This window comes from Vombatus ursinus, unplaced genomic scaffold, assembly GCF_900497805.2.
Source record: "Vombatus ursinus unplaced genomic scaffold, bare-nosed wombat genome assembly UNPS02014779.1, whole genome shotgun sequence".
Classification (NCBI taxonomy): domain Eukaryota; kingdom Metazoa; phylum Chordata; class Mammalia; order Diprotodontia; family Vombatidae; genus Vombatus; species Vombatus ursinus.
In genome coordinates this window covers 21,490,627-21,518,586 of record NW_020954557.1, presented here as the reverse complement: position 1 = coordinate 21,518,586, position 27,960 = coordinate 21,490,627, and the positions used below count along the sequence as shown (strand labels likewise).

The following is a 27,960-nucleotide window of genomic DNA, read 5'->3' as shown; positions in this document are numbered from 1 at the left end:
ATTTTCTCACAGGAGACTCTAGCTAAAGATAAATAAATGTCTTCTTTGGTTGACAAATAAGCTGAAAATCTAGTTACTGTACGCATTCCTTTACAAGACAAGGTTTTGTATAAGCACAGCAGAAAGAGGCGCTGGAGTCTTAATGAATTTGTTATGGCAATAAGCCTGATGATGAATGAAGAGAAGGCTAGCATGGGGAAACTGTCAAGTGAGCTTGGTCCCCTCTCTCCAGGATACCTCACCATCCTACTCAACATCAGTCCAGTCTGAGTACATCGTCTTTCAGGAGACAAGTTCCCAAGAGTTAAAAAGAGGACAAAATTCTTTTAAAATAACATTATTATGAAAAGCAAAAGAAAACTGGAATCACTTGGCCCAGAACAAAGAAGGCTAAGAAAATACACAATACTGAACCTATAAAAAGAATGATTACAAGACATTTTCCATGTCTATTAAATAGAGAAAAAAAAGTTAAAAAAAATAAACTTATACTCAAAAAGGGATTTTGATATAAGGAAGAATTTCTTAACTGGCAACTGACTTTTAGTGCTAGATTTCTTCCTTTATTAGTTGTGTTATTTTGGATAAATCTCAAGCTCTCTGGGCCCATTTCCTATGATTTCATGATGATGATGATGTGACCATAATATAAGATGTATCTTCGTAATGGGCAATGAGGTGGTGCAGTGGATAGAGTGCCAGGCCTGGAGTCAGGAGGACTCATCTTCCTGAGTTCATATATGGCCTCAGACACTTACTATCTGTGTGACCCTGAATAAATCACTTAACCCTGTTTACCTCAGTTTCCTCATATGTAAAATGACCTGGAGAAAGAAATGGCAAATCACTCCAGTATCTTCGTCAAGGAAACCCAAAATGGGGCGATAAAGAGTCCAACATGACTGAAACGACTGAACAATATCTTCATGATGAAGATAGGAAACATAACAATCTTTGATGTCTATAGATACAATAAGACAGGCTATCAGAGCACCTTTGACATAATGAGAGAATGTGTTATTGACATCGTCATGTTATAATAGGGGAAAACTTGTTGGTACAATTCATGTTCCATCTTCTACTTTTAAGAAACACCATGTTCAACCTACAGGGAAACCTGACTGCACAGGAAACCTTTAGGCTAGCTAGAAAGTGAGAGCAGGAGCTATATTTAAGGACACTGGGCTATGAAAGAAACACCTGGGTCTTTTGCTAAATGAAAGTCGAGTTATCCACGTACCACTCACAGCTTCTTTTTGTTTTTAATTAAGTTTAATTTTTTTGGTTATACTCTAAGCTCCAAACTGTCTCTCTCCCCTCTCCCTCTCTCCACACCCCAGCTAATAGTATTTTTGTACCTCATAACTTTCCACCACATAAACAGGATTACCTAACACCTCTGGTTTGTGGGTAAAATTGTTATTCATCAACAAAGGTCTGCTGACAAAGAGCAAACATAGGGGGTTACAATTCAAGTTCCCCTCCTGAAGCAGTTTTCACATTTCAGTCACTGCACCTTAGCTAGCTCCTTGCCAAGTCAGCACCTCTGAAGGGTGGGAAAGCTGATTTTATGCGGCACACACAGCAAGACGATCTTCCCACTGATTTACTCCCTACTGAGGAAGCCTCCCAACTCAAAGGTAGACCCTGATCTCTGGATGCCTTACTGTGCAGCTGATAGGACACTAGAGATTTCTCTCTAAATGGAGGCTCCATGAAAAGGAGAGTAAGGAAATTTGAGGCAGTGATCTCTAAACCTGGATTTATGTCAGGACCCAGTTTTCTTGGGTTGAGGTGGAAGAGGGTTGTAGAGTTCCAAAAAATAAATTATTAAAATAAATTTAAATTGAATTAACTTTAATTTGCAAAGAAAATGGTTTTATGTCATTTTGTTTGGTGGCTGGAGAATCTGAGCTGACAATTGAGAAGGAAGAGATCTGGTTGGGTTTGATCACATTTGGGAAATGGGTGCTTTAAATGATCCCAAAATGCTCACTGCTCCACAAGTCCATATCCATAGCACCAATATCCTTCTGAGTATACTGTGTGGATTGTCATGCATTTTGAGAATTTCAAGGGATTGATTGTGAAGAAGACATCTGAAAAGGAGGAAGATTCTGAAAAACTCACAGACATTATTACTACTCAATAAAGATGATCAGGAAGATATCATAGGATCATAGGTTTGTAGCTAGAAAGGGCTTTATATAGGTCATAATGTTGTTGTTTAGTCGTTTCAGTTGTGTCCAACTCTTTGTGACTTCATTTGGGATTTTCTTGGCAGAGGTACTGGAGTGGTTTACCATTTCTTTCTCCAGCTCATTTTACAGATAAGGAAACTAAGGCAAACAGGGTTAAGTGACTTGCTCAGAGTCACACAGCTAGGAGGTGTCTGAGGCAAGATTTGAACTCAGAAAGATGAGTCTCCCTGCCTCCAGGTCTGGTGCTCTATCCACTGAGCCACTTAGTTGCCCAGGTCATGTAATAAATTTTCAGGTAAGGGAACTGAGCCTCAGAGGAGTTAAGTGAGTCACCCAATGTCATATAGATACTGAGCATCAAGGTTTTGAACCCAGCACCTCAGACTCTGAGGTTAGCTCAGAGTCTTACCATAGCACCTCCCTACTTCTCTTAATCAATAACTAATAATCCATATGCCCAGTTTCTTAACCCCACCTATGAGAATGTTATTCTAATCTCATCACTCCACTGAAACTAGGTTATCAATGACCATCTAACTGCCAAATTTGAGTCTTTTTTTTTGTCCTCATTCTCATTGACCTATCTACTACATTTGATACTGTAAACCAGACTCTTCTCTTGGATACTCTTTGCTCTCTGGATTTTCATGGTACTACTCTCTCCTGGTTTACTCCTATCTGTTTGCCCTCATTTAATGTCCTTTGCTTAATCATCATACATATCTCTCCAACTTACTGTGGATGTTTCCCAAGGTTCTGTCCCAAATGCTCTTTTCTTCTTCCTCTACTCACTCTTTCAGTAACCTATTATCTCTATGGAAATGACATATAGCCATAAATATCCATCCCCAGTCTCTCCTCCAAGATTCACTCTTTAGGATGTTTCAAACTGGTTGTCCTAGAGACATATAGAACTCACATTTGGACACTCATGTGTCCAAGACTGAACTCACTATCTTTTCCTCCCAAACCTTCCCTCTTCCAAACTTCCCTATTTCCTCCTATTTCTACCATCCTTCTAGTCTCTCAGGTTCATAAACTTGACATCATCTTTGACTCCTCAGTCTCCCTAATCCCACATATCCAATCAAAAGCCAAATCTTGCTCATTATACCTTCACAATATCTCCTACATCTGAACCCTTTTCTCTACTCACACAACTATCAGCCAGGTATATGCCCTCAGGATTTCTTGCTTAGATTATTGTAATGTCCTCCTAATTATTCTCCCTGTTTCATGTCTCTCCATAATTCAGTCCTTCCTACACACTGCTACCATAATAATTTTCTGTAAGTATAGATCTGACTGGCTCAAACTCCTACTCAATCTACTCCAATTGGCTTCCCATTGCCAATAGACAAAAATTAACTTCTTTGTCTAGTTTTTAAAACCCTGCACAACCTGGCTCTAACCTATCTTACCAGCTTCATTGGGCATTACTCCCCTTTTCTCACTCTGCCATCTAATTAAACTGGCTTTCTCTCTGTTTCTCACACACAACACTCTATCTTCCACCTTTGTGCCTTTTCACTGGCTATGCCAAATGGCCAAACTGCTCTCCCTTCTTTTGTTGCTGGCTAGTCGTTTTCAGTCCTGTCTGACTCTTTGTGACCCCATTTAGGGTTTGCTTAGCAAAGATACTACAAATGGTTAACCATTTCTTTCTCCAGCTCATTTTACAGATGAGGCAAACAGAGTCAAGTGAATTGCCCAGAGTCACACACAGCTAATGTCTGAGGCCAAATTTGAATCCAGGTCTTCCTGATTCCAGGCCTGGTGTTCCATCCACTCTACCACCTAGCTGCCCCAGCAACAACAAATTCAAATGGCTAAAATGTTCTCCATTCTTACTTCTACCCTATAAAGTCCCTCTATTCTTTTACGATGTAACTCAAACACAAAGCACTGCCTGATCCCACCCCCAACAGCTAGTGTCCTTCTTCCAAGCTACCTAATATTTAACTACTTTGTATGTATTTGCATTTATTCATGTTCTATTTATGCTTTATATCTCCTACTAGATATAGCAAATACAGTACTAGTAAGCTCTTTGCAAGTAGGAATTGTTACAATATTTATACTTGGATCCCCTGTGCCTAATACAGCATCCAGCACACAATATGTATTTAATAAATGCATGTTGATTGATTATCTGGGGTATTCTTGATGAATACATAAAAAGACAGTAAATGAGCTTTTGCGAATGATATTCTATGGCCAACCACATTTTTTTTTTAGTTACCCAATGGACTGAAAGGTACAGAGCATACGGGATCCTAGTTTGTTGACTAAAAAAGCATTTGATTTGCTAGAACAAAATGCAGCCTTAAGGCTCTTCTCCAACAAAGTGGGTTTTATGAAGATACTAAGATCATGTAAGATTACACTAAAGAGGCAACCATAGAGATAATTTTGTTTTACAATTCTCTGATTACTAATGTCACGTGGGGGTATACCCAGTAGGGACCTACATGCTATGAAAGGTGATTACCATTTGGTGCCATGGAAAGAATGCTGGATTTGGAGTCACAGGACCTGGGCTTGAATCCATTTTAGCCACTTGCCTCCTATGTGATGTTGGACAAGTTATCTAACTTCTTTGGGTTTCTTCAACTTTAAAATAAAGGGATTACACTAGGTAACTCCTAAGGTCTCTCTCAGTTTTAAATCTATGATCTCCTGATCCTATGACCGTTTGTCATGGAGGATGTTCAGCAAAGAGACTAAACAGAAGAGGGATTCCTCATAGATGATGAGGTCCTCTAGATAGTGAAGGACATTGAGTTAACTTCATTAAGCCCTCTAACAATGCTGAGCCTCCTAAATGACGCCTAAAGTCACCAAAAGAGTTTGCCCTAAATTATTCACATAGGAAAAACCAAGTGGATGAAGAATGTCTATTGTACAGATTCTGATATGCAGTTGAATGGCTAGTCCACAGAGCTAGTCCATCAGTGTCTATATCTTGGACAAACTCTGCAGATAAACAATGAACTGTGGCCAGAATAAATAGAAGAAAAGCAGGCTACGTTATGTTTGGAAAATTCCACAGTACTTTCAATAATGCCATGCTTTTTTCTGAAACAAAATCCCATTTTTTTTCATTATCAGTATTCTTCAGGTGATGTTTTATGGCTGTGAATCATGAAATGCCACCATTTCTGAGGAACCAAAATTATGAGTCACCAAAGGTCGTTGGAGAGAAACATTTTTTTGGACCAGACCTATGATTTCGTGGCTGTAGAAAACTTACGATAAGGAACACCCCTCCATCTTCTCAGATTCAGATTGGTACTTGCACTGCAATTTATAGTCTTTGAGACTTACCTAGGGCACTGAGAGGGGCAGTGACTTTTTCAGTGTCACACGGTGAGTATACATCAGAGGCAAAACTTAAGGAAGGGAAGGGAAAAAGTCTTTACTAAATATTTAACAATGTCTCAGAAACTGTGCCACGTACTTTACAAATAATATCCTATTTGGTCTTCACAACACTCTAGGGAGGTGAGTTATTATCCCTATTTTGAAGTTGGAGAAACTGAGGCAAACAGAGGTCAAGTGACTTGCCCAACGTCACACAGCTAGTAAGTCGAGGTCAGGTTTGATATCAGCTCTTCCTGACTTCAGGCCTAGCACTCTGTCCCCTGCAACATGACTCTTTGGGTAGATTCATAGACAAGAATCACTTAGAATGAAAAGTCATGGAGGGCTATTTATCTGAATTTGTGGAGTGCATACTCCCACTGGAATCATGGGACCATCAGAATAATGGGATCATTGCTCATATACATATAAATCCTTTTAAAGATTATAGAATCTTAGCTTGGAAGGGACCTTCGGGGAGCTATAGCCTGATGTAGGAGTCTCCTAGTCAGTGTAGGAATTCTTTCTATAAGATTACAAAATCAAACATGCAGTAGAATATCACAGTTCTAAAAAGGTTGGGAAATGGTTTCCTTAAGGAGGATGCCAGCAGGGGAGTTGATGAGAGGAATTATCTCATTAACTTGATAAGCTTATATGTTGGTAAGCCTTTGTTTGGGATTTTGATTGTTTCTTCCTATACCCTTTGACAGCATGCACAGAGGATTAACTATGTTTCCTGGGCATTAGGGATGATTTGATTTGCTTAACTATCATTGGTCAGTGCCATACTTTTGTGCTACTAAGGGGTTTCCTTTAGTAAAAACATTTCATTTTTTGCCCTTTTTGCTTTTATCCTTTTCTAAGGACATCCCAGGGATTAACAGAGATAATGGACCAGAGACAGTAGAACTTGTCAATCAGGGTTGAACTCCTGGCTACCTTGGGAAAACAGGCTTGTATGCTCTTTGGCCCAAGTGGCCTGACAGGAGACTTCCTGGATCTCAAAGTCCTGGATCCAACCTTGGAGAACATGTGGTCTAACTTTTCAACCTAGGAGGCAGCAGCTATGGAGAATAAAACCACATGATCAGAGTATTGAGAATACCTAAATACCCGTTTTCTGGAGGACTTTGAAAGCTCCTGAACCCTTGCCTCCTGGTTAGAGGAGGAGGGATTTCTTGAGCAGTGTCATTCTGGAATCCATTTTTTCTAGAAAAAGAAGAGTTCATGGGTAGCATCATTTATTACTGCTTACTATGTGCCTGGCACTGTCCTAAACACTTTATAATGTTTGTATCATTTGATCTTCACAATAACCCTGGTAGGTAGGTGCTATTATTACCCCCATTTTACAGATGAGGCAAATAGAGGTTAAGTAACTTGCTCAGGGTCCCACAGCTAATAAGTATATGAGGCTGGATTTGAACTCGGGTCTTTCTGACTCCAGGCCCAGAACTCTATCCTCTGTACCACCTAGCTGCCCACTGGAGAGGGAGGAAAATTTTATTGGTTATTTATTGGTAACTGTGTGTCCTTTATTCTCCCCACAAAAGCATTCAGTTTGACACTACTAAATACAGGACAACCTTCATTTTATCCCACAGAAGAGTACAATACAAATAATTTACTAAATCCCATAAACAATTAAGACAATTCTCTTCCTCCAGAGACCCATACAGTCCTCTAGATTTTATAGTGCTAACCTGTGATTTCCCTTTATGCATTCTCTACAGGATGGAATTAAGGCTGCTCTACACCTGACATATACTTGTTATCTTGAGTGCTTACTTAGGATCCGGGGGTTTTCTTAACAACTTCTGTTGATATCTAAATTGAGCTCTATTCTGAGAACTTCCAGAGAGAGCTCTGGGTAAGAGCAATATGATCCAATAATTTTGGGATCACCCCTAAGATAATAATGATAATTTATGTAGTACTTTAAGGTTTGCACAACACTGTGTAGTCTAGGGTTCCCTAGCTATTTTTGACAAGGAACTTCTTTTCCTTTCTTTGAAGCCAGAGCCCTTTAATAGAAGATAGAGTCCTCTAGGGTAATGGGCAGGAAGGGGCTGACAATGGAGTCCTTATCAAAGAAAGAAAAGAGGAAGTAACAACACCTCCTCCCTTGGGCTGTACCTGACCATGGTACCTGAGTCCTGGAACTTCTGACTATTCGTCCTAGTCTTCTGGAGTCTTTGACTCCTCCTCCCTGGGTGCTCAGTGCCTGGCTGACCCCTTGCTTCCCATTCACCCCTTATTTCCAGTTCACAGTTCTGCTACATCCTTAATTTTTTGGTTTCTCAATTGTTCTTTTAGGTCTTGAAGTTGCAATAACATAGTGTTGGTATCTGTTATGCCATCACAATATTTTAAAATATTGAAATCTTTAGGCTGCTGGGTTTTTTTTTTTCAAACACTTTTAGGGGCTACATTAACTTTCTATCAACAGGGGGAGCCCAAAGAAAAGCTTCAAACAAAATTAAGAGATGGTCTGATTCAGAAAACCTGGAGGTGATGTGGGAACAGATATCAAAGATAAAATAGAGTCATTGTGGTTAGGCTAGAAGAGTCTGCTATTGATTTCAAAATAAGAGAAACTATAATGAAGGCAAATAATTGCTAAGACTGTATCATAAATATGTTATTAAAAGGAGCAGCAGAAAGGACCTATCAGTTAAAAAAAATTATAGTTGCTTTATTGCTAAAAAGCAAAAAAACAAGAAACAACCTTTATGTTAATGAGTGGGAATGTTAGAAAAAATTATAGACCTTTGGCATATTAATGTAATGGAATATGATTATGCTATAAAGACAGGCAAATAAGGGGCAGGTAGGTGGTGCAGTAGATAGCACTCCAGGCTTGGAGTGAGGAGGACCTGAGTTCAAATCTGGCCTCAGACACTCGAAACTTACTAGCTTTGTGACCCTGGGCAAGACACTTAACCCCGAATGCCTCACCAAAAAAAAAAAAAAGGCAAATAGGAAGAGTGCAACAAGAAATGGAAAGGCTTATATCATTTGATGCAAAGTGAAAAAGATAACAAATACATTGATAGAATCTAAAGGGGATGCAGACCAAATGTAATATAATTATTCTTATTTTTAATACTATGTATTTTAAGATAAAATTATAAATAGTTTGAGTTTCATTTGAAGATGTGCTACATATTTTGTTCTATTATTTTTATTTCTGTCAATAAAAAAGCTTCTTGAAATAAAGGCCCATTTTTTTTTAACATCAGTATTTTCCCAGGGATGAAACAAATCATGAAATATCACAGACAAGAATCAATTAAACTTTAAGATTGATCCAAGGGCAATGGATGAGTGTAGGATGGCAGATTTTTGTCTATAGAGAACAGCAAATAGGCCAGTTTAGCTGAACCAAAGAGTGTACAAAGGAGAATAATATGCAATAAGCCTAAGGAAGTAAGCTCTAGCCAGTCTGTGGAGGGCTTTAAATGCTAAACAGAGGGGTTTTTATTTGAACCTAGAGACAATAGGGGCATGTAGTGGTGGAGTGGATAGAGACCTGGGCCTGCAGTATGGAAGATTCATCTTTCTGAGTTCAACCTGGACTAGTTGTATGTCCCTAGGCAAGTCACTTAACTCTGCCTCAGTTCCCTCATCTGTAAAATGAGTTGGAGAAGGAAAAGACAAACCACTCTGGTATCTTTGCCAAGAAAATTGCAAATGGGGTCATGAAAAGTCAGATGTGACTGAAAAACAACTGAACAACAATCAGAAAAGAGACAGCATAGAGCCACTAAAGTTTCTTGACCAAGGGAGTACTGTAGTCAAACTTGTGCTAAGAAACACCAATTTGGCAACCATATGGAAGATGAATTGGAGAGAGAAGAGCCTGGAGGTGGGACAACCAATCAGGAGACTGTCACAATGGTCTAAGCAAGAAATGATCAGGGGCTACGTCTGGGTCATTGTTGTGTAAGTAGAGATAGAATTTAAAAAAAGGGGAGGATACCTAATACACTTAACTAAGTCAGGATCAAAAAAAAGATCTTGAAAGGATAGAGCACTGGGCTGAATCTAATAAGATGAAATTCAGTAGAGATAAATGTAAAACCTTAAACCCAAGTGTAAAAATCAGCTTCACAAATAGAAAAAGAATGAAATATGTTTGGATGGTATTTGTCTGTAAAAAATCTGGAAGTTTTACTGGACTACAATCTCAATTAGAGCCATCAGTGGCAGCTAAAAAAGTTAATGCAGTCCTAGGCTGTATTAAAAGAGGCAAGGCTTCTAGAAACAATGAGGTAATAATCCCTCTGCCCTCATCAAACTTCATCTGGATTACTGGGTTCTGTTCTGGTAATCACAGATAAGCTGGAAAGTTTCCAGAGAGCAACCAAGATGGTGAAGATCCTCCATAGGGAGCCTCTCAGTCACAGAGATGAGAAGAAATTTCAGAACATCCAAAGAAACCTTAAGGTTCCAAAAAGAGCAATGCCAGAAGCAATGGTGAAGTAGCCTCTAGAAGAGTAGGGGAGGATTTCTGCTAGTGTTTCCCATCAGGCCTCCTGGAGAGAAAAAGAATAGCCATTGGGTCATGCGGTTGGCCACAATTTGAAGACGCAAACCTGGATCTCATCCTTCACTATGTGGTGAAGTATATAGACAAGCAGCAGGTCCAAAGGAAAGGAGGTTGATCATCTAGCAGCCCCAGGTATGTTTCCCTTCCAATAGAACCTCAATCCCAAACTAAGTCTAGGCAGAGATGTCAAACTCAAGGCTCAATAGACAGCCTCCAGGGATCCATTCTCATTTGAGTTTCACACCACTGGGCTAGTGGATTGCGTAGGTCTCTGGGAAAAGAGAATCCTCTTGAGTGTTTATGAGTCTCATTGAATTCTTTTTTTTTTTTTTTTGTACTTTTCCTTCTGGTGATATGAAGGTTCTCCTGTACTTGGTAATTTCAGTCTGAAGCTTGCATAAGGAGCCCCAGATCCTTCTATCTTTTATCTTTGAGTCTTTTCCTTTCTTCCTCACCAGCCCATCAAAGTAAGTCCTATTGATTTTATAGCTGTGATGCCTTTTGTCTTCAAACCCTCATGCCCACACCCACTGCCCTAGTTCAAATTCTCTTTGATGTCTCCCAGGCTTTCTTTCTCCTTCACACAATTGTAAAAACAAAACAAGACAACCCCTCTTCTCAAAAAAAAAAACCCAAACCCAAACCCTTCTTAATGTGTAGGTCTGATCAAGACTTCATGTTTTCAAAAATCTTCACTACTTCATTCCCCTACCAACTCCCCTTGGCTCCATCTCCCTCCCTCCCCACCTCCCAACACACAGTGCTTCCCAAATAAAATCCAAGACCTCCCACAATCTGGCTTCAGCCTTCCCTTATTCCAAATTCCTCTTAATGAACATTACACTTCAGCCAGACTGGACTATTTGTCAATTGCCAATCTCATTCTATCCTCTCCATCCACCATACATTTACACATGCTTTCCACCATAGCTAGAACAGAATCCTCCCACATTTCTACCCTGTTGAAAAAAGATGAAGATTTCTTTCAAGTCCCAGCCCAGGTCCACTTCCTCCATGAAACCTGTCTAGTTACCATTAATAGAATTGATCTCTTCTTCCTTGAATCTCACTCTCACTCCATTTTGATCCTCTGATACCCTTGTCAATCAACTAATCAATCAACAGGCGTCTACTATGGCTAAGGCATTGTGCTAGGAACTGGGGATACAAATACAAAAGTGAGACAATCCCTGCCCTCATAAAACTTACATTTTTTCTCCAGGAAAATGTGATATGTTCACAAATCCGAATATGTATATATATATTACATTGATTTGGAAAAGAGCACTAATAATTGGTGGGTGAAATCAAGAAAAGCTTTTTGGAAGATGTGTCACTTGAGCTGAGGTGAGGAGAAGGAGCATAATTGGCATGGGGACAACCTTTGCAAAAGTACAGAAGCAGAAATTAGCATGTTGCCTGCAGGGAACCATACAATTGCACAGTTGGCCTTTGCAGCACAAAGTGAACAATGAGGAGTAATGTGAATTCAGCCTGGAAAAAGGGGTTGATGCCATATTGTGAAAGATTTTAAATATCAAGTGGAGGAGGTTGTATTTTATCCTAGGGGCAACAGGTAGTGATTGGAGTTTCTTGAGCAGGGGAGTGACACGGGCATCCTTAGCCCTCTGAAACGTATGACGTCTTATTTGTGTTCAAATCTGATACTGTGATTAGATTATAAACTCCTTGAGGTCAGGGGCTATATAACTTTTAATTTCTATATTGCTAGTCTTTAGAATAGTACCTTGAACATGGTAGGTGTTTAATAAATGTTGAGAAGAACTTAGGATAGAGGAAAATTTATTCATTTGCAGTGAAGTAAAAAATGTGTTCCTGGCATTGGATAAGCAATGTCTTATGGGGATGGCTAGGTAGCTACAGAATCTTAGAGGAGACAGAGGAGATAGTGGATTAGATCCAGTAGCTTCTATTGTGAGGTTTGGTGTAGAGCTCTGGTTTAATAGTAATCTGTATATTTCTTCCAGTGAATTTAAAACTCTTTCATGTGTAGGTTTGACAATAAAGTTATAGCCACACACAAAACCAGTCTCTATCTTAGAGTCAGGTTGCATTTTGATTTTTAGCTTTTAGAACCAAAAGACAGCTGAGAGATTTTTCTAATTCACCATATTATAGACCTAGAGAACCAAAGTAATAACTAATAAGAATAATAATAGTTGACATTTATTCAATGCCTTTATTGTTGTTCAGTCATTTCAGTCATGACTGACTCTTTGTGACCCCATTTGGGATTTTCTTGGCAAAGATACTGGAGTGTTTTGCCATTTCTTTTTCCAGCTCATTTTACAAATGAGGAAACTGAAGCAAATCTGGTTGTGACTTGCTCAAGGTCACACAGCTAGAAGTGCCTTAGACTAGGTTTGAACTCACAAAGAGTTTTCCTGACCGGAGGCCCGGCACTTTATCCACTGTACCACCTAGCTGCCATATGGTACTTTAAAGTTGCAAATCCTAGCTTTACACATGTGATCTCATTTGATTATCACAACACCCCTGAGAGGTAGATGTCATTATTATCATCCTTTTACATATGAGGAATCTGATGCTCAGAGAAAGTAAGTGATTTATGCAAAGTCAAACCTTATGCCAAACCTAGTGTATTTCCCACTAGCCCATGTATTCTCTAATGTATATTACTCTTGTGAGGTAGAAAGTGTCAAACTCTTACTATCCTTACCCTCCACAAAGATAAACTATATTAAATAGTTAAATGTTTTGACCAAAATCATATATTCAGTTTGTATCAAAACTATGACTAAAACCTATTTCTTAATTTTCAAATGACTAAATGAGACTGTTGACATGAAACAGACTAGACAAAAGTAGGATGTGCAGTTATTTTCCTAATGGTAAAAATTTTATTAATTCACCATTATCCAAGAAATACCTGCTCTCTCCCTGACCCCAATCCATTTTCCTTCCTATCTTCCCTATTTTGGTGGAGAACGCCACCATTCTTTTAGTAATTTCCTTTCACAAGGAAAGTCAATTCTACCTTTACAACCCCTTGGATCAGTCCTCTTCTTTTCACTTACGCAGATACACCTTAGTTCAGGCCCTCATCACCTATTAGACAGTCTACTTTAATAGTTTCCTATTTGGTTTTTTCCCTTCCCAATCTCTCTGCCACACAGCTGCCAAGTTGATATCATCCTGAAGCACAGGTTTGACCATGTCACTCCCCTGCTCAAGAAGTTTCAGAGGGTCCCTACTACCTCTAGGATAAAATACACACTCTTCTGTCTGGCATTCAAAGTCTTTCACAACCTGGTTCCAGTTTGTATTTCCAGATTGATTGTATGTTACTCTCACTCACATACCTTATGTTCAAGCTAAAGTGATTTATTTGCTGTTTCCTGCATACATCTGATCTCCTACTTTTGTGCTTTTGCAAAAACTCTCTGATTGGTGCAGCTAGGTGGTTCAGTGGATAAAGCATTGGCCTTGTAGTCAGGAGGCCCTGAGTTCAAATCCAGCCTCAGACACATAACACTTACTAGCTGTGTGGCTCTGGGCAAGTCACTTAACCCCAATTGTCTCACCGAAAAAACAAACGAACAAAAACTGTCTCTGATTCCTGGAATGCTCCCCTTCTTCCTCTCCACTTTACAAAATCCCTAGCTTCCTTTAAAGGATAACTTAGGTACCACGTCCAAATGAAGTCTTTCCTGATCTCCTCTACCCCATTGCTTCTGTCTCATTCTTAAAAATGATTTGCATTTACTTTGTATTTCATAGTTTACATGTTGTCATTCCTCTTTAGAATGCAAGTTTCTTGAGGACAAGTACTCTTGGCGTGTGTGTGTCTGTGTGTGTGTGTTTGCGCGTGTGCCTCCTTAGCCCCTATACAATGCCTGGCACATAGTAGGATTTTCTTAACAAATGCTTACTGAATTGTGCAATCCTTACAAACGTTGTATTATAGCAACAACAATATCATACTTGGTTACATATTTCAGGAATATACACATGTGAGTTTTCCATGAAATTCAAGTTTAAAATACCCAGCTCCACAATGCTACCCATTCTAGACTACATTAGTCCACAGTACAGAACAAAGCACAGAAACAGAAGCTTGCAGTCCCCAGTATGCCTTGGAAAGAACCATGTACAGGCTTTTCCTCTGTCCAAGTTGTGTCCCATGGGACTATAAACAGCTGAACAGGAGACTCACTACTTGGTGGCATAAGCCAATTGGACAAAAATGAAAAGAGTGGGCATGAGATTGTTTAAATGCCATAACTATCCAGCTGTGCTTGCCTCCTATCAAACAATGACAAATTCTAGTAGATTATACATACGTGCCAACATATGTAACTTTATGTTTGCGGAATGTTTTTTAGAATATTTTCCCACAGGTTATTCTCTATGTTGACTGAATTCAGCTGTTTTTTTTTTTAAATGTGTAATTTTTATTTATTTTATTTTTAATTTATGGAACAAAACAAGCAATATAGTATAATATAGCATAATATATATAGTATAGTATATATAGTATAGCATATACTATAGTATATAATATAGTATAATAAATATATAGTATAATATAATATAGTATGATAAAAAGATGATTGCACATGAAACTGCAAATCTATTATGTATAACTTGCTATTCCTTTTAAATATATAATAAAGTTATCACACAAATTTCTTTTTTTCTTCCCTCCCCCCACCTTAGAGATGACTACCATTAGACACAAATACATATATACATATATACATACATATGAAAATTATTCTACACATACTTCTATTTATCAGTTCTTTCTCTGGATACAGATACCATCTTTCTTCATATGTCCTTTGTAATTAATCTGGGTATTTATAATAGTCAAAATGACTTACTTGCTTAAAGTCATTCTTAAAACAATATTGCTGTTATTGTATGATGTTCTCTTGGTTCTGCTCATTTCACTCTTCATTATTTTGTGCAAGTCTTTCCATGTATTTCTAAGATCATTAAGATCATCATTTCTAATAGCACAGTAGTATGCCATCACAATCAAATAATTTCAACCATTCCCCAATTGATAGGCAACGCTGCAATTTCCAGTTCTTTGCTACCACAAAGAGAGCTGCTATAAATATTTAAAACATATAGGTTCTTTTCCTTTTCTCCTATCATCTGTTCTTTCGATGAATTCTTTCCTGAAAATCATTGATTCTTTTTAAGTAAACAATGCCACATGGTATGAAGTATGTCTATGAAATTAGTTTCATTATTTTACCGCAATTTCTATTTGTGGGAAAATTAGCTTTCGTCATTATTAGCCATTCTCACTACTAATACAGGGTTACTTCCTCTCTATTACCCCTCTCACAACTGTCTGTTTATTAGCTTTCTTACAAATCTGCCATACCTCATTTCCTTTGCCTCCAGCGCTGGACTTCATTTCCTTTGGTTGCTTGTAAAAGAAAACATAGTATTTAGACAAAGAAGATGAACACCTGCTAATGATATACGCCACATTGGTTTTTTCTGCCAATCATTTTTGTCACTAGAGCATGACCTAAATGTATCTTGCACTCTTACCACAGGATAAACTTACAGATCTGCCCAGATTCTACAACCTGGTACAATATCCTGTGTCAACAAATGGTTTGTTTGTGGTTTCCAAAATTGAACTGAGATGATTGAAATGAAGATATTTTTAAAACTGCATTTTCTAAAACCTAAATTTGGAGAAAGGATATGGGCACAAGACCTTTTAGAACACATTTAGCATCTGCCTAGCATGTAGTAGGCACTTATAAATGTTAGTTGACTGATGGACTTTCCCTGTCTGGAAGAAAGTCACCGGGTAACAAATCCCATCCTTCCCCATGCAGATGGACGGTACAGCAGAGCAGAGGTGTCAGACACGCAGTCCATGGGCCTCATGTAGCCTGAAATACTCCCGAGTGTGACTCAAACCAGATTAAGATGTAATTGGAAAACATTTAACAAAATAAATAAAAATGCAAAAAGACAGATAAAATCACATTTTAAAACTAGGTCAGAATACAGCCTGCAGGATCCTTAGGTATGGTTTAGCGGCTCCCATTTCTATTTGAGTTTGACACCACTGCTACAGAGAATTTGCAGGGCTAGGTTTGCTAGGTTTTTTGCACTGCTTCTAAAGTTAACAATGCACATGTATAGGTGTCTTGATGTCAAGATTTTTTTTTTCATCTTGCTTGATGACTGTTAAGAGCAGATCAGAGAAAATTCTCAGAACAATCTACATTGGCATGAGCTCTATAGGGATAGTAGCAGGAGGTAAAAGATGATGTCTGGGTAGCAACTGTTTCCCTTCTCTCCTGGACATTGAGGGGCTGTAGCCTCTACTGTTACCAGTCTTGGCAAGGGTTACCAATCTGCAGCTCAGAATATACCCAGCCAACCACCAAAAGAACAAAACAGGAAGGATTAACAGATCTACAGTAGCAGCAGAGCTAAGTCAACATTAGGATGAGAGAGACAACATTTTCCTTAGAAAGGAAAAGAACTCTGAATGGCTAATTAGGAGATCTGGGTTCTAGTCCCGGCTCTGACAATAACTAGCTGTGTGTTACTGGACAAATCATTTCCCCTCCTGGGGCCACAGAAAAATTAGGTTGTTGAACTAGATGGTCTCTAAGGACCTGAAATCTCCAAGTTCTGTGTGTGCACAGAGTTTTGTTTGGCTCTTTGTTCACCCTCCTTTATCACCATGGTCTGAAGTCTTTCATTTGCTTTGGATTCAGAGGAAGAAGTGGCCACAGGAAAAGGCTTATTAGTGACAGAAAGGCAGCTGCTTTATATACAGGTAGAATATATACGTATTAAACACATTATATATTTGCATATATAATATATAAATGTATTCATGTTTATACATTATATGGAGATGGAATAAAATAAAATAGGATATCAGAGTTGGAAGGGGTCAACCTATCTCTGAAACATATATCCCCCTTTATGGTATCTGTGATAGGTAGTTATATAGCCTTTGCGGGGAAACTCGCTAATAACTAGGTTCATTGGATCAGAGGGAATAAAAACCTAAACATCTACTTTGTTATTCCCTTTCTTGTGTTTAGACAACATCTTGCCAACCCCATGTGACTTCTTTAACTCACCTTCCTTCCAGCCCATGTTCTTGTCTCTCCTTATTCTTCTTTTTATTTCCAAATATTGAAAAACTCTTGACAGTTCTTTGAAAGTAAGAATTGAATCTAACCAAAATACTGTTGAGCCGTGGGTGCTAGGTCAGTGACATGAAACTTATACATTTTCAATAAATGTTTGACTCTGGATTATGAACATTTCTTAAGCTAAATGGACTGAACTATTTGATTTCAATAGAAAACACTCAACTCAAACCATTCCTCAAAACTCCAAACCAAAGAAAAGCTGGTATTGGACAAAGTGCCATGATACATATATGTATATCCTAATACATCAGTTAAGGAGGCAAGGTAGTGGGAAGTTGGGGGAGGGTGTGGAGGTGGTGCTGAAGAACTGTCCCTGGAGCTAGAGGACCTGGGTTCAAATCTAATCTCTCATCCCTGTTATCTCTGTGACCTTGGGCAAATCCCTTCTGGGACTTAGTTCGTCATCTACAAAATGAGAAGTTGAACTAGATAGACTTAGAGAACCTTCTAGCTCTAGAATCCTTTCATCTCTCAGGACTGAAACTTGTGGAAGCCAGAGACCACATCAGATTATGTTCAGCACACTTAGAATTGATACACCATGCATATCATTAATTAGAGTTGTGAGCTATACACCCTAAGGAAAAGCAACAAAGTCTTTGGAAAATAATCTAGGAATTAAATGAAGGAGAACAAAGGGCAATAATAGGAAAAGAACTCTAGCCTAAGGGAAGAGAAGGGAACTGAACTTTTGATCAATAAACAGGAAGGAGGACTTGGCCAGGAGCCTTCTAGCTTCTATTCCAGATGGGTTTGTGTTTAGCAATCATGTCGGAGAACCTCTGTGTTTCTAGAACTGATAATCTAAAGATGAGTTTTTTTGTTTTAGGCAATTGGGGTTAAGTAACTTGCCCAGGGTCACACAGCTAGTAAGTGTTAAGTGTTTGGTCTGAGGCCAAATTTGAACTTAGGTCCTCCTGACTTCAGGGCCAGTGCTCTATCTAGTATGCCACCTAGCTGCCCCTAAAGATGAGTTTTTAAGCCAAATTCACTGCTATTGGATAGCACCCTTCATCTGTTACAATAATCATAACAAGAATGCTAAGTAAATATTATGACTTCTGGGGACAAACTGGCTCTTTGTGTCATCATCGTCATAATCAGCAGCAGCAGCAGCAATATCTTATCCTCCTCAGGCTCCTCATCACCATCTACTAAGTGCCTGGAACTCTGATAGCCATTACAATAGCATTGTTCTCCAGTGAAATCACAAATAGTCCATATCTCTTTTAACAATCAAAGAAGAACAGCATTGTGCATTGTATTTTAGGGAAATAAAGTCGAGTATTAACTGTCAAGCTTACCAAGTGTCGAAATTCCACTGAGAGACTACCATTGGAAGATTCTTCCATGTTCATGGCTTTGACATGTGTTCCACAAAGGATGAACCTACGGTTGCTAGAAAACAGATCTTAGCTATTTACATGGTAGCAGATATAATATAATTCAGGAACTGTCTAACAAAAATTGTCTAGGGAGATTGCTTACCTTACAGTTGAAACGTTCCTGTAAAATCAAATAAGATTCTTTAAAACCATCTGTTCATTATATGTAGTCAACCCTTTAAAGAAAAGTAGCTAACATGCCATTTTAATTATACCAAATTACTCCTCAAGTCTTTATAAGATCCCCATTAATGTATTCACAGTTAAAAGTTAAATATTTTCATTTCATTAATGTTTAATTGTTAAGATTGAATCATTAACTTATAGACTTGTAAAAATGCGTAACTCATAGTTCATTTATAAATCATATTCACTAGTATATTCTGATATCTCATACATGTCAACATTAATTAACCATACATGTCAACATTTTAAATATTCACTTACTTGTCAATAGTTGCTTTAACTTTTATCTGATAGTTTAGTTCAGGCAATTTAATCAGAAGTCTGAAACAAGTTAACAAAAAATGACCAAAAATCAGATTATACAATCTCCTTTTATACTTTAAAAATAGTTATGGTTATGGAAGATATACACAAGTAACAGTGTGATTAATGTTAGAATCACCTGCATTTGTAAGTTAGTGTCCAACAAGTGTTTTGAAAGTCAGCAATTCCATATTCAGTTTGCCAGCTTAACATCATTCATTTAGCTAGTCTTAATGCTATATGACTAACATCTGGAAAAGATCTTTTCCCAATATTGTTTTAGCATAGCCAACTTCATCAAGATGAGCAGAATCATATCAACATTGGCCGGTTTGGGAATTCAATTCTATGTGTACTATTCTGGCTTAGATCTTGGGAAATATCTTTGAAGAAGAAATAACTATTAACAAATGTATTAAATGAAGACTTTGTAGTTTTTCTGAGAAAAACAATCATTTGTTGGTTTACGTCTGTATGCCTTGATGACAAGTTACGCTGTCGAGGCTTCTGGTAGGCAACATAAGATTGTGCAGTAAATAGGCACTTGTAAGATCTGAGTGTGCTATTTCTTAACAACAAGAAAAAACAACTTTAGTAAACTTAGAAGACCCAACTTTTAAGAAATAAATAACTGCATCTTTTCTTAGCTATGTACATATGATGCTAATTAATGAGCATGCTAAAATAGTTGCACATTAATGAACATTAACCGAAGTTTGATTTTTAGGCTCGATATAGGAGATGACAGCTGAAGCCCAGAGAATGTAACTGACTTTCCCTAGGTCATAAAACTAACAAGTAATAGAGTAGGAGTTTGAACTTGGGTTATCTCATACTAAGCTGATTGCTTTTTCAAGTTCACCCCCATACTATCTCTCTATATGTTTTATAACATCAAGCTAATGTCTGAAACAAGGAAGATTTTAAAAATCACTGCATTGTTCTCCTATTTACACTTCTCATCCCCCAAACTAAATATTTATTTAAGGAAAGTCTTATCCTTTAATCAGAGGTCCCTGCATATGAAAATCCTTGCTGAGTTTGGAATCTTGGTGGTGAATTTTAGTTTTCTGAAGTTTAAACATTCTTTTTGAAACACAAACAACTTCATGTACTAATGAAGTAACTAATACCATGCAATCAATATAGAACCTCTCATTTTAAAAAATGCACAGAAAAGAACAGAAGAAGGTCAGTGGGAAACACAGCCAAGTGGGATGACTTTGAAAATTTCATGTTGAATGTGTTATATACTTGGAGGGAGAAGCTTGCTGTACGTGAAGCAGATTTGAACCTGTATGGCCAATGTTCTTTTCCTCTTCTGCTTTGTATGTGGAAATGCTCACATTATATGGTGTTTTTAAGTTCAAAAAACATTTTTTAAAGAAAAAAGGTAGAACTTCTTAGCTAAATAAAAAAGCTCCCTTTCATAACTGCAGCATAAAAATAATAATGTAAGGTAGTCCAATTGTTCTTTCCTCCCATAATGCTTTTAGACTGATTGAATAGAATCATTACCCAGTTTTTATCCATAGCTGTCTTGTCCTTGTAACTTATTTCACATCTGCAGATTGTGCTATCGATTGTCATTGCTAACCACTGTTCTTAAATGAGACTGAAAACACTTGAGGTCCAGTTTACAGGGTGAATTTAATTTTGGGGGGGGTCCAGACCTATGATTTTATCAGTATAAGGAAGTTCTGTTGTGGAAACTCCTTCTGCTGACGTGGCAATTCATCTGTAACATGATCTTAGGGAATTGCTTGGAATTTAAGTGTTTTGCCCACAGTAACACAACACGACTAGCATGCAATGTGAAATGTAAATATAAGATTTGAACGCAAATCTTCCTGACTCCAAGACTGATCTGATATCTACTTGGCCATGCTTTATTTTTGTTGATATTTATGTTTTATCATTCCCCCAAAAAGTCAATCAAGAAATATCTCATATTTAACTTAAGAGCACAAGCTACCTGATAAAAGCAGAAGACCAAGAAGTGCACATAGATTAGGATAAAAGACCTTATACTAGGAAAATATTCAATCCCTTGTGATACTATTTTACAATCTAAATTTCCTAATGGGGAATTGCCAGTGGAGTAGGGCTGGAGATTCCTTGCCTACTATATTCATCAACAAGCATTTACTAAGTGCTTACTATGTCCCAGGCACTGTGCTAAATGTTAGAGATATGGACCAAAATTAAATAGTCCTCATTTTTAAAGGGCTTACATTCTGCCAGGGGAATATAGAACAAAATATATTTTGTTAGCACAAATTAAATACAGCTATCGCTTCCACATTGCAGGGGATAGGGTCACAGTGCTTCTGTGATATGGAAAATTTGCCTAAATTTTTCTGGCCCAGTGACTTGCCCAGAGTCACACAGCTGGTGACTGTTATGTGTCTGAGGCTGGATATGAACTCAGGTCCTCCTGACTCCAGGGCCAGTGCTCTACCCACTGTACCACCTAGCTGTCCCTTTTCTTTCTTTTATGGAGTATTTATAGAACCTAATTATAAAATATGGATTAAGTATTTGGTCATAGTCATACCTTTGCATGTTGTCTGCAAAACTCCCCCAAAATTTCCATTCAATTTCTTATGTCAACCCATGATATGTTGAAACCATGGTTGTGAAAGTTGTGATGTGGAAGGGATAACTGCACAGGGTTATTTGGGGAAAGGAGCATTACCAATTGAAAGGATCAGAAAAAAGTCCCATGTAGGAGATGGTGTTTGAGTTGAACTTTGAAGGAAACTAGGAATTCTAAGAGACTGAAACAAAGAGGAAAGACATTTCCTGCCTAGGGGAAGGCCTGAACAAAGGTCAGCACATAGACAAGGTTTGGCAAACGTAATCAGACTGAAGGTAGGCTGGAGTCAGATGGAGAAGAATGCTAAATGCCAAACGTAGGAATATCTATTTTATCCTTTGTTTTGTCATTGTAAATCCTACCCAGAGTTTAAGGGTCAGCTCAAGTCCCATCTTCTTTCTTTACAAAGACTTTCTGAATTACTCCAAACTGAAATAGTTCCTTTTGAATTCCTATAGTATATCCAGTCTATACTAGAGTACTCTGGACTTACATGATGTACTGTATTGATTATTTCATATGCTTGGGTTCACTTCACTGATCTGTAGGCTCCCTGGGGAACTAAATTTTACAGTCCTTTTGTATTTCCCACAACGCCCACTACTTAATATTTGGTATCCAATTCGATTCAACATTTGCTAAGCATGTGAAAGACACTATGCTGGACTTTGTGGCCATAGAGACAAAAACAAGGCAGTCCCTACCCTCAAAGAGCTAACCTTCTACAAGGGGGTTGCAACATGTACAAAGATAAGTACAGTTATCCCTTCCACATGGTGGGGATGAGGGTGCAGTGCCCACCCCCTTCACAATTTGAAAAATCTGCATAAAATTTTTGGGCCCTTCCTTTGTGCCAGAGAAGAAGTCTGAATTATTATGGTAATAAAGGTTAATTGTACGATACTATACATATATTTTGTGCATTTCTGAGTTTCTAAACTTTTTCTGTGTCATCTACTGGCTTTCACACATCGTCTACAGCTTCTGCAAGACTCCCAAAGAATTCCCATTTAATTTTTTATGCTGACCTGCAATATAGATGGGGAAAGCTGCAATGTGAAAGGGATAGCTGGAGATATAAGCTTTGATAGATTAAAACAACATCAAGACTTCTGGGATACCAAAGTATTTAGACAAAGTTTCTACAAAGTAATTTCAATATGTAGAAATTACTTAACAATAGTGAAGATAAGGAATGGAAAAGCCTCACATAGGCAAAGGTATCTGGAAATGGAGAGGGTAGAACCAGTTTTGAAGGAATCTAGGAATTCTAAGAGCTGGTGAGAAAGGAGTGGATTTCAGACATAAGGGACAGCCTGGGCAAAAGTACGGAAATAGAGGATGAAACGCCAACATAAGGGGAACAACAAATGAGTTAATTCGACTGGAGTGGAGAGTGTAAGCACAGGAATAATATTAAATAAGACTATAAAGGAAGGTGGGAGTCATGTAGTAAAAGGTTTTAAATACTAGGCTGAGGATTGTGTATTTTATCTTAGAGAATAAATGATACTTAGGGAATGCCTAATGATACTTTCATCTTCTATGATTTTTATTCCACCAATGTAAATAAGTACCAATGCCACTAGTACAGATTACAATCCCCCCAAATACTTAGTAGACAGTCTTCAAGGATCCCTTTGGCCAAAAAAAAATTATTGTCTGCTGTCGACCTGGTGATAAGCCTTTCTCAATTTAGCTAAATTGGTCCTTGGTTGGATTATAGACATGCAGTCCACTCTAAGGCCTATACTTGAAGTCACTCCAGTTTGGTAGGACTTGCTAAGAGTTTGTCCTCTGCTACAATTCCATGTGAGAGTTTAGATTCATGTCCAAGCCACAATGAAGCATTAGAGGGGAATGTCAATGGAGGAATTCTTGAAAAATTATTTTAAATATACTCAACGTTAAAATTAATCTAAACATAATTGAATATTTCTCAAATGGCCGTAGGGCAGTGCAAAATCTTGAAATGCCTTCTGAGTCATCTAAAGATCTTGCAATGCCCTGGGGCCATTATTACAAATGTCAATTCTCATTGTATTGTAAATAAGGAGACAGTATAGAATTATGACTGATAGAATGCTGGAGAATAGAGAGTTTGCAGAAACAGATTCACTTTATCATTACAATTAAGATGCTGGCCTCACAGATAGGAGGATATGGGCAAGAGTAACTAGGCAGACTGGAATCATTTGAAGCCCAACTTTAATAGAATGCTTGGAAATATTATGATAATTATAATGCCCGAAAACTGGGAAGACATACAAAAACTGTTACAAAAATTATTATAATAATTTATATTATTATATTGTTATATTATAATAAATTATATTGTTACAAAAACAAAAATACAATGCCTGAAAACTGGGAAGACATACAAGGTACAATTATAAAGACCAATTTTATCTCATGGAAATCAGTCTCATTTCCTCACACTCACTTCACATTTTTATTAAAAGTCTTCAGTTCCTAGTAGTAGCGCCTTCTGTCATTTCTTGGGGCTGTCAGCAGTCAGAGTAGCACAGATTTCTCATAGGGTTGTTAGTGTTGATGAGTTACACTGACTCATAGTGAGAGCTCTATCTTAAACAATGTAGCCCCTAAGGCACAGTTAAGGGCTTCATAGAAACAGAAGTACAGATCCTAAAGAATGGTAACACTTGATTAAGAGATAGCATGGTATAATGGATAGAAAGCTGGTCTTGAACTCAGAAAGACATGGGGTCAAATCTTGCCTCTCATACATATTAATTGTATGATCATTGGGAAGCCAATTAACGTCCTAGTGTTCCCAGACAAATCTTTAAGACTAAGATAAAGGCAAATTGCCCATCTGCATAGTTTTTGTTGTTCAGGAGTGTCTGACTCTTTGTGACCCTATGTGGGGTTTTCTTGGTAAAGATACTCAGTGGTTCGTCATTTCCTTCTCCGGCTCATTTTATAGATGAAGAGACTGAGGCAAACAACGTTAAGTGACTTGCCCAGAGTCACATAGCTAGTAAGGGTGTGAGGCCGAATTTGAACTTAGGTCTTCTTGACTCTAGGCTCAGTGCTTTAGCCACTGTGCCACCTAGCTGCGTTGACAGAGGGAATTTCTACTACAGGAACTCTCTGCATCAGTGGAATCACAATCTATATACTGCTTCCCACAAAGTTGATTTCTCTAATACTATAGACCCGCCTATCCCCATATGGGGATAATGTTTCAATAGGGATTCTTGTAGGCCTAACAAAAGTCTGAAATAAGAATGTGAAAACATGAAGAAGGAGGTAAAAGTGGTGAATATATTTTTGAACAGAGAACAATGTATAGAGGGAAGAAAGTAAATCAGATATTTTTACCTTTCTCAATTCTAAACCTTTTATAGGGACATAAATGCAGCTGCATACTTTAGAACACATATTAATTGCAACAGTACATACTAATGGTTATTCACAACATTCACTTTTTTCACAAACCCATAAGGAACAAAAAATTTCCTTGTTTTTTTTTTAATTCCATTCATTTGACTTTGCCATTTATTAAATGTACATACAAAGGCCCTGTTCTAGTCTCTAGAGATACAAAGATAAGGCGCTTCATTTCATTTGAGAGTAGAGGTGGTATACAACATGTATACAAGTCAATAAATAATAATTATATATAATGTAATATAAATTCATTTGGCAGGGAGAGTGTTAATAACTGGGGGGATAATCTTCAAATAAATTTTGCTACCTACATAAACATATATACACATACATGATATGTCAGTTTCCAGAGATACAACATATTGACCTACCTTAGTTTCACAGTGAATTGTATGAGGGTTTTAAGTACCAGTGGTCTCTGGGGGTGAGTTGGCATGCATGGCTGTCGTTCGACCACAAATGAGCTAATAGCAAAAAACAAAAAACAAACAAAAAAAACCATGCATGATTTGAAAACACAAAGAATATAGGCAAACTGAAAGCCACAGATGAATAGGTTGAATTTTTCTGAAGAAGGACATACCCTGAGTCAAGTTCCAATCTTGCCATATTTTTCTGATGAGAAAACCTCATAAGATGGGAATATTCTAAGTCATTCTCCTAATTATGAATAGTATTCACCACACATGAACAGGATATATAATCAGAAATAAAAAGTATCAGAAAATTTCTGACCTCATTTCAAATAAACATTTTCTTTAAAAAACAAAACGGTAACAATCACAACCCTCTTACTTTCTACATGAGGAAACTGAGGCCTAGTGTGGTGTCTAGTTCAAGGGTCATCCAGGTGGTAAATTACAGAGTCTTCATTCAAACCTAGGACCTGTAACTCCCAAACCAGAACTCTTTCTACAGCACCACATTGCATTGACATGTTCTCTCTTTACTTTCATAGCATCCAGTCAAAAAGAAACCATTAGAACCTCCTTTTCTCGAAGGTAAAAACTGAGCCAGTGATGGATGCTCTGGCTTATCTGACGTCACACTGAGTGAGTCACCAGCAGAGGTTGCAGGATAGAAAACAGATTTTTCTGATGCAAGTCTACCTAAGTGACCTTGACAAGTCATTGGTACGTTATGCCACTTGACAAATTCCTTGTTTCCTTACCTTTTCAACCCCACTCTTTAAACCCTGACCAATAAACCACAGGCAGTGCATACTTTCAATTTCACAAGACCTGAAACCTGAATGACATTTAAGATGGGTGATACTTTACGTACTTTCGGAAAAGGTTGTAGATCAAGAAGTTGACTTGCTCTTGCAAATGAGGCCTTTGCAATGGAATAGGATCACCTTCATATGACACTTTGGTGGATTGCTCATCTAGCTTTTCCATCTGCCTTCTGACTTGGAAAAGACTTTCTGCCAACAGGGTAAAACTATTGAAAAGCAAAGGAAGATAGAAATAATTTTTTTTTTAAATTTAACAATTGATTTTTCCCACCTCCCCATGCTTACTTTGCATTAATTCTTAATCATAATATATATCTGTATACACACACATATACACTCATATGTATAAATTAACACACAGCTAGATGGTGCAGAGGACAGAGTGCACTTGGAGTCAGGAAGACCTGAGTTCAAATCTTGCCTCAGATACTTATTAGATATGTGACCCTGTGACCCTGGGCAAATCACTTAACCCTGGGGTGGGGAACCAGCTGCCTAGAGGACACATGTGGCCCTCTAGTTCCTTGGGCGTGGCCTTTTGACTGAGTCCAAATTTTACAGAACAAATCCTTTTATTAAGGGGATTTATTCTGTAAAGCTTGCTTCAGTCAAAGGGCTGCACTTGAGGACCTAGAGGGCTACATGTGGCCTAGAGGCTTCAGGTTCCTCACCCCAATTAACCTCTGTCTGCCTTGTTTTCTTTTTTCTTTTTCTTTTTTCTTTTTTGGCAATTGGGGTTAAGTTGCCCAAGGTCACACAGCTAGGAAGTGGCAAGTGTTTGGTCTGAGGCTGTATTTGAACTCAGGTCCTCCTGACTTCAGGGCCGGTGCTCTATCCACTGCGCCACCTAGCTGCCCCCTGCCTTGTTTTCTTCATCTGTAAAGTGGGCATAATAGTGCCTACCTCACAGGATTATTGTCAAGAACAAATGAATTAATACACACAAAGTGCTTTGCAGACTTTAAAGTGCTTTATAAATGCTAGCAATTATATACACATATATATGTGTGTCTGTGTATACAAACATACGTACACACATATGGCAGGTGTTCCCTACTTCATGGCTTACATTTCTAAGAAAAGGCATGTTTGCGAAATCTCATCAACATCTGAAACCAATTGTAATAGATTAAGTCCCTTTTGTTCTTGCTTAATTAAATCACTCGTAAACACCTCCAAATATACACTTGGAACATTTAATATTGAACCCATGACCAGGAAAAATCCTGGTGATTTTATTATTCTTTTTATCATATAAAACATGATCTAAAGAATGTAACATATGTATTAATCTTTTTGTGTGATGTATTGCATATATCTATTACTAGTAACAAAAAAAAATCATCTTATCTTTGTCATTTGTGGTATACTCAGCAAACAGCAGTTGCCTTTGAAACTCCTTCAGGAGAAAAATACAATTTTAAAAGTCTTAAGTATGACTTTCACTAGAATTCATGAGGATTATGGTGAATTTAGAAATGTTTTCTCCTCAAATTTGTTTAGATGTTAAGCTGTTTG

General features: G+C 37.9%; 1 protein-coding gene across 2 annotated transcripts in view; it reads right to left on the bottom strand.

The window, feature by feature from the left end:
* STAT4 (signal transducer and activator of transcription 4) overlaps nucleotides 1-27,960 on the bottom strand; it is a 140,236-nt gene that overhangs the window by 17,335 nt on the left and 94,941 nt on the right. For both annotated transcript variants that reach the window (XM_027866177.1, XM_027866176.1), the window contains exons 9-14: nucleotides 26,490-26,648; nucleotides 25,577-25,669; nucleotides 19,151-19,210; nucleotides 18,807-18,824; nucleotides 18,623-18,716; nucleotides 15,503-15,547 (exon numbers count right to left, since the gene is read on the bottom strand). In XM_027866177.1, the coding sequence (XP_027721978.1) occupies nucleotides 15,503-15,547; nucleotides 18,623-18,716; nucleotides 18,807-18,824; nucleotides 19,151-19,210; nucleotides 25,577-25,669; nucleotides 26,490-26,648 (469 nt within the window). The remainder of the gene's footprint in view (nucleotides 1-15,502; nucleotides 15,548-18,622; nucleotides 18,717-18,806; nucleotides 18,825-19,150; nucleotides 19,211-25,576; nucleotides 25,670-26,489; nucleotides 26,649-27,960) is intronic.